Source organism: Propithecus coquereli, unplaced genomic scaffold, assembly GCF_000956105.1.
Source record: "Propithecus coquereli isolate 6110/MARCELLA unplaced genomic scaffold, Pcoq_1.0 Scaffold310, whole genome shotgun sequence".
Classification (NCBI taxonomy): Eukaryota; Metazoa; Chordata; class Mammalia; order Primates; family Indriidae; genus Propithecus; species Propithecus coquereli.
Window position 1 is genome coordinate 3,984,240 of NW_012148731.1, and position 7,868 is coordinate 3,992,107.

General features: G+C 48.0%; 1 protein-coding gene across 1 annotated transcript in view; it reads left to right on the top strand.

Moving 5' to 3' along the window:
- Positions 1-7,868, top strand: part of LOC105814966 (cholesterol 24-hydroxylase) — a 43,802-nt gene that overhangs the window by 23,163 nt on the left and 12,771 nt on the right. Inside the window, 3 exon segments of the mRNA XM_012650089.1 lie at positions 4,714-4,864; positions 5,051-5,113; positions 7,013-7,085. Of these exon segments, the coding sequence (XP_012505543.1) occupies positions 4,714-4,864; positions 5,051-5,113; positions 7,013-7,085 (287 nt within the window).

Here is a 7,868-nt window from a genome sequence, read left to right on the forward strand (position 1 = left end):
TCAAACTGTCAAAAGTCAAAGAGAGAATCTAAAAACAGGGGGAAAAAAACCCACATCAAGTCATAGGTAAAGGAATCTTCATCAAAGTAAGAGTGTATTTCTCAGCAGAAATCTTACAGGCCAGGAGAGAATGATATGATATATTCAATGTGCTGAAAGAAAAATAAAATAACTGTTAGACAAGAATACTATACCCAGCAAAGCTATCCTTCAAGCAAAAAATGAGGGAATTCATCACCACTAGACTGGCCTCCAAGAAATTCTTAAGGGAGTCCTATATCTAGAAGTGAAAGTATGATATCTACCATCGTGAAAACATACGAAAGTATAAAATTCATTAATAGAGCAGATACACAAATGACAAAGAGAAAAGACTCAAACATTACCATTATAGAAAACCACCAAACTGCAATAATAAACAATAAGAGAAGAAGAAAGGAACAAAGATATACAAAAACAACCAGAAAACAATGAATAAAATGACTGCAATAAGTCCTTACCTATCAATAATAACCTTGAATGTAAACAGAATATATTTCCCCACATAAAAGATATAGACTGGCTGAATGGATTTAAAAGGTGACCCAACTATATGCAGCCTACAAGAAACCCACTTCACCTGTAAAGACACATATAGACTGAAAGTGAAGGGATGGAAAAAATATTCCATGCAAACAGAAAGCAGAAGCAAGCAGGAGTAGCTATTACTACATCAGATAAAACAGACTCTAAGTAAAAAACTGTAAAAAGAAACAAAGATGGTCATTATGTAACAATAAAGGGAGGAATTCAGCAAGAAGATAAAATAATTCTAAAGATATATGCACCCAATACTGGAGCATCCAGATATATAGGGCAAATATTATTGGATCTAAAGAAGGAGTCAACTTCAATACAATAATAGGGACTTCAACAGCCCACTCTCAGCATTAGATAGATCATCTAAACAAAAAAACATTGGATTTAAACTGCAATTTAGACCAAATGGACCTAACAGACATTTGTAGAACATTTCATCCAACAGCTGAAGAATATATATTCTTCTCATCAGCACATAGAACATTTTCCAGGATAGAACATATGTTAGGCCACAAACAAGTCTCAACAAGTTTTTAAAAAATTGGAATCATATCAAGTGTTTTCTCAGACCACAGTGGAATAAAATTAGAAATCAATAGCAAGAGAACTTTGGAAACTGTATAAATACATGGAAATTAAACAACATGTTCCTGAACAACCATTGTGTCGATGAAGAAATCAAGAAGAAAATAAAAAAATTTCTTGAAACAAACGAAAATGGTGTTACCAACCAGGTCCAGGTCTATACTGCCTGTGTGCAATAAGTCAATCACTGTGACATGGGTTTTGCAAAAGAGAAAAGATTTATCAGCCAGGCGTGGTGGCATGCACCTGTAGTTTCAGCTACTGAGGAGGCTCAGGCAAGAGGATCGGTTGAGCCCAGGAGTTTGAGGTTGCAGTGAGCTAGGCTGATGCCACTGCATTGTAGTCTGGGCAACAGAGCAAGACCCTGTCTCAAAAACAAACAAACAAAAAACCAAACTAAACAAACAAAAATATTCGATCTTATGGCTGAAAAGTGAGGAGGTAGGAGAACAGCTCTCAAATTCACCTTCCCAAAGATAAAAGTTCGGGATATTTATGGGTTGGAGAAGTAGGGTGGTCTGAGGCATGGGGAAAGGTGATTGGCAGTGGGGAAAATTGAAGTAACAGATTTATTCTATGTGACCATAGTCAGGGTTCATGTCATTTCATAGGACATATATACAGAAAATGGTGGCATAAACATGATCTGAGGGTGCAGTTTTTGGCCCTTTGACATGAAAAGACCATCTCTTGGGCACTTGTGCAGGCCCACTTGAAGGGTTGGTGGTTTCAACTGGTTTGAGGTGGATAGGAGCTGGCCCAAGTTCCTAAAAAACAGCTGAAGCAACCATTACCATGGTGACTTATGAATGTTTTCTATAAAGTAGTCAGTGATGGTTAAGTTTCAGCGTTTCAGCGTTCGGCGGTGTGGCCTTCAGCTATGGCAGGCTTCAGCTTCAGAGAAAAAGGAAAAAAAAAAAAAAACAATTGACAAAAAGCAAGCAGGACAGGCAGACCTGATCAAATTAACCCTTTAATTTCAATGAAAAAACGACATACTGAAACCTGTGGGATACAAAGCAGTGCTAAGAGGAAAGTTTATAGCAATGAACTCCTACATCGAAAGAGTAAGTGATTTCAAATAAACAACCTAGCAATGCACCTCAAAGAACCAGAAAGGCAAGAACAAACCAAACCCCAAATTAACAGAAGGAAAGAAATGACAAAGATCAGAGCAGAACTAAATGAAATAGAGACTAAAAGAAAGTACAAAGGATCAATGAAATGAAAAGTTGGTTTTTTGAAAAGGTAAAATTGATGAACTGCTAGACTAACCAAGAAAAAGAGAAAAGCCAAATTTGAAAAATCAGAAATGAAAAAGGAGACATTATGACTGATACCACCAAAATACAAAGGATCTTTAGAGATAGATCTATTGTGAACAACTATATACTAATAAATTGGAAAACTTAGAGGAAATAGATAAATTCCTGGACACATACGACCTACCAAGATTGAACTAGGAAGAAATAGAAACCTAAACAGATCAGTAATGAGTAATGAGATCGAAACAGTAATAAAATGTCTCCTGACAAAGAAAAGCCCAGGACTGGATGGCTTTGCTGCTGAATTCCATCAAACTTATAAAGAAGAGCACCAATTCTTTTCAACTCTTCCAAAAAATTAAAGAGGAAGGAATTCTTCCTAACCCATTCTACAAGACCAGCATTACCTGGTACCAAAATAAGACAAAGACACATAAAAAAAGAAAACTACAGGCCAATATTCCTTGTGAAAACTGATACAAAAATCCTCGACAAAGTACTAGCAAACATAATCCAACAACACATCAAAAAGATAATTCACCATGATCAAGTGGGATTTATCCCAGGGATGCCAGGGTGGTTTAACATGCACAAGTCAATAAATGTGATACATCACTTCAACAGAATGAAGGGCAAAAACCACGTGATCGTCTCAATAGATGCAGAAAAAGTATTTGATAAAATTTAACATCCGTTCATGATAAAAACTCTCAACAATTTAGCATAGAATGAACATACCTCAACATAAGAAAGCCATATATGACAAACCCACAGCTAACATCACACTGAATGGCGGAAAGCTGAAAGTCTTTCCTCTAAGAACTGGAGCAAGATAAGGATGCCCACTTTTACCACTCTTTTTCAACATAGTAGTGGGAGTTCTAGCCAGAGCAATCAGACAAGAGAAAGAAATAAAAGGCATCCAAATTGGAATAGAGGAAGTCAAATTGCCCTCTTTGCAGATGACATGATCTTATGTATAGAAAAATCTAAAAACTCCTAGAACTGATAAACAAATTCAGTAAAGTTGTAGGGTGCAAAATCAACATACAACAATCAGTAGCATTTCTATACAACAATAACTAAGTAGCTGAAAACAAAATCAAGAAAGCAATCCTCCGGGCGCGGTGGCTCACGCCTGTAATCCTACCTCTCTGGGAGGCCGAGGTGGGCGGATTGTTTGAGCTCAGGAGTTCGAAACCAGCCTGAGCAAGAGCGAGACCTCGTCTCTACTAAAAATAGAAAGAAATTAATTGGACAACTAAAAATATATAGAAAACATTAGCTGGGCATGGTGGTGCATGCATGTAGTCCCAGCTACTCGGGAGGCTGAGGCAGAAGGATCGCTTGAGCCCAGGAGTTTGAGGTTGCTGTGAGTTAGGCTGACGCCACGGCACTCACTCCAGCCTGGGCAAAAGAGTGAGACTTTGTCCCCCCCCAAAAAAAAAGAAGGGCAGGGAGACCATTTCTTGCTCAAGATCGAGGAATGTGCCTGTTTCAGAGCAGGTGCTGCGGGACAGCTTTCGAGATTTCAAGGTCGGAATATTCCACCTTCAACTGGGCTGTTCGGGGTTGGTGAGAGTCAGCATGAAATGTTTCCGACACAAAGAAGTGATAAATGTTTGAGGTAATGGGGATCTCATTAATAAATACCCTGATTAGATCATTACACATCATATTCGTGTATCAAAATATCACACGTACCCTATAAATATGTACAATATTATGTATCAGTTAATATAGATAGATCGATAGCTAGCTAGCTAGCTAGCTGGCTGTTGTAGGCCCCGCTATCCTCTTTGTTCTAGGCATGAGGAAAGGGGACAGGTGGAACTTGAGTTCGTCCCAGGGCCATCCTCCTATTCCCGGAGACTTTAGCCTCTGAACTTGCAGCCTTCCATGTTGCCCGTTTTTTTTTTTTTATTTTTTGGCAGCTGATTCCATTCCCTCTGGCTGTGATTTCCTCCTGCGATGCCCTCCTAACTGCCTCCGTCCTCCAGGGTCCTCTTATCTCCCATGGCTCACTCCATGGCTGTTTGAAGGCGTCTTTCCCATCGTGTCTAAGGATTTGGTGCACAAAGGGGAAGCCGATGCTTGGGCTCAGTCTGCCATGTTGATCTAGTCTCCCTGGCTGCCTTATCTTTTCTAGAATTTTCTTACATTCTTCTGACCTCCCAGCTTGCCAGTGCTGCTGTGGGTTTCTAAAGTCATTTCGGTAGTGGGGGAGAGGGAGAGGGAAGCACACGCGTTCAGCCGACCATCTTGAGCTGAATATCTTGCTCAGTTTATGCCGGGGAAGAGGAAGCAGCTCCGTGAGATCCGGGAGAGCATCCGCTTTCTGCGCCAGGTTGGCAAGGACTGGGTCCAGCGCCGCCGGGAGGCCCTGAAGAGGGGCGAGGACGTCCCAGCCGACATCCTCACACAGATTCTCAAAGGTGCGAGGGCTCCCCTCCGGGGTTTGGGAGGGCCAGGTGGGCACGGGATGGTCCCGGCAGGAGACTGAGCACCGTTGACTCCGTCGTCCCTGTCTGGCTTGAGAGGAGAAGGCGGTTGGTTCTTGCATGAGCTGTGGGGCGAGGGAGCAGAGATGGCTGGGAACTGAGGCTGTCCTTGTCTTTCAGCTGAAGAGGGGGCCCAGGACGACGAGATTCTGCTGGACAACTTCGTCACCTTCTTCATCGCTGGTCTGTAGCTTCAGCGGTGACAAGGGCTCAGGGCTTTGCAGGAGTGTGGGAACCACGGGTCACTCAGATCTCCTGCCTCCGGGAGATGGTCCGGGCCATCTGAGCGGAGTTCTGCGGCAGGGCCGGGGGGCTGGGGTGAGGGGCGCAGAAGCCCCCTCTGGGCTGTGCTGGTGGCCTCCGAGCTGGGACGGGGCTGTGAAGCTGGCTCTTCCAGCTCGGGAGAGCCCGGCCGTGTGAACGCAGGCCCCCCGCGCACTCAGAATTTGTGAGAAGCCTTCCTTAGTCTGACACGACAAGGAGCGCTAAGCGACGCCGTCCATTTGCTCAAAGTGTTTCTTGAGCATCCTTCAACCCCCAGAAAACTCCTCAGCCTCCAGCGAGCCCTCAGATGCTTCCTCCTTGGGGACCACAGGTGGCCCCGGCCCCCAGCTGGCCCCTCTGCCCACATGTCTTTCAGTGCTAAGCTGCATATTTGTTTGTGGCAATCCGATGAGGTCCAAGTCCCTGCCAGATTGTGCGCTCGGTGAGCCAGGGGTCCAGGTGCTTTGCTCACTGTGCATTCCCAGGGCCGTGCGTAGGCGCCCCTAAAGACCGGGTGACGTCAGTGAACACGTGGGTGAAGACCCGGCACTAGGGAGACAGAGGGGAATGAGATGAGGGACAGCCGACAGTCTAATGGCGGAGGTAGACGGACAGACAGCGGTCCGCAGGTGTGGCATGGAGAAGGCCCCCCGGGTGGGAGAGGCACTCACAGATACCCCAGGAGACTCAGAAATGGTCTGCGTTGGAGCAAGGCTGCAGGGCTCTGTTCCCTGCGCAGGATAGAAAGTAGCCACAGAACGACCGGCCGGCCTTCATTCCTGCAGCCGGGAACCCAGGTCCCGGACAGACCCGGCCTCAGTCTCCTCGTCTGTAAAATGGGAGCCTTGAGGTGCTCTGCAAGCATCTATCCAGCTTCCCAAAGAGGATTTTATAATCCGCCTCATGTCCTCACAGCCCGTCCCCGAGCCCTGTGCCAGATGCTACAGGGAGCTGGGGGAGGGCAGGGAGGGTTGCATCTCTCCCTCCCTTTGCCTGTGAGGAAACTGAGGCCTAAGAGGGAAGCGCCCTGCTAGAGGCACAGCTTGCAGTGCAGAGCCAGGGCCGGGGCTGCCCTGTTCCCCCACCCCCTCCCTCCTGGCTGTCCTGGCTGTGACACTGGTCCCCGCCTTCCAGCCCTGGGGGCAGCTGGGCCTCACTTCCAGCAACTCCCCCCCGGGAAGGGCCACCCCCCCAAAAAACCCCAAACAAAGCCCCCACCCAACCCCCAGGCGCTGGCCTGAGAGTGGTTGCCACCTGCTAAACCCCCTACTCCTTTACAACACTGTTCCTCCAGGCCACCTAGGGGGTTTCGTCTCTACCAGCTTGGCCAGATCCTGCCAGAACTCAAATGGGCCCTCCTGAAACGATGCCCTGGCCTCCCTTCCTCGGGGAGGCCACCTCATCAGGCCCAGGGCTGTGGAGGGCTGTGGGCAGGCACCTGCGGCCTGCGAGGGAGGCAGGCAGGCCCTGGGCTCACAGGCTATGGGTTGAGTCCTGGCTCTGCTCTCCCTGCCCTGTGGCTGGAGAGACCCGTCCCTCTCGGCCTTAGTGTTTTCTTCTGCAAAATGGAGGTGAGCACCCCTCCAGGCCAGGTGAGGCCCAAAGGATAGGGAAGGAAGCTTAGCACGCTTTTAGAGCGTGACAGCCTGATACAGAGGACTGACACCATGCACTTGACCACACTAGCTGGCACGGGGGACGTGGAGGCAGACACACCGTCTCCTTCACGTCTCGGCCTTGCGGCACCGAGGCAGGGCCCGCGGGGGCGGCGGCTCCCTCAGCCCCACGTGGAGCAGTCGCTCTCCTCCTTTCCCGCAGGTCACGAGACCTCTGCCAACCACTTGGCGTTCACGGTGATGGAGCTGTCTCGCCAGCCAGAGATCGTGGCGAGGTATGGGGGCTGCCCTCAGGGTTGGCAAAGGAGTTTGTCCGACATTTTGTCCCCAAGGGCCACCTGCCCCCACCTCCCAGGGCTGAGTCCCCTCCAATGTGCCCTGCTTCCCTTCACCCCAGGGCCTTTGCATGGACTGTTCCCTCTTCTGGAAGCTCTTCTCCTGGGGAACAAGCCTCCCTCGCCCCACTCCCCCTCCTCCTCTTCCTCCTGTTCTGACTCCTCCTCCTCCTCCTCCCTGCCTCCCCCAGAAAAGCCTTCCCAGATCCCTAAAGTAGCCACCCTGTGTTCTACTCTGACAACCTCCTCCAGCTCTCCAGTGTGTTTTCTCCCAGGACTGTTTGCTCTGAGTCTGTTGGAGCCGTGAGACCAGAAGCCCCAGGAGGGCAGGGCCCTGGCTCCTCTCCTCCTCACAGCGCACCTGGCGCCTAGCTGGGGCTGGCAGTGAGGACGGGACAGAATTCCAAGGAAAGTGCTGAGGGGGCACTTGTCCTCAGTTGGCAAGACAAAGAGGGGCATCCCTGGGGAGATGGCATTTGAGCTGGGCCGCTGGTTTCCCTAAATACAAGCAGGCTCCCTCCCGACTGTCATGTAGGCTGACCGAACCAAGTGTAAAAGCTCTCAGCGCCACAAGCTCGGGGCGGGCGCTCTGGGGAGGTGAGGACAAGCCTTCGATGACAATTGTTAGTCATCGCCAGCATAAAAGGGCAGAAACAAAAGATTATGTGAAAGTACAGTTTATTTGGTTTAAAAATAAATAAAATAGTAATATATACTCTACAT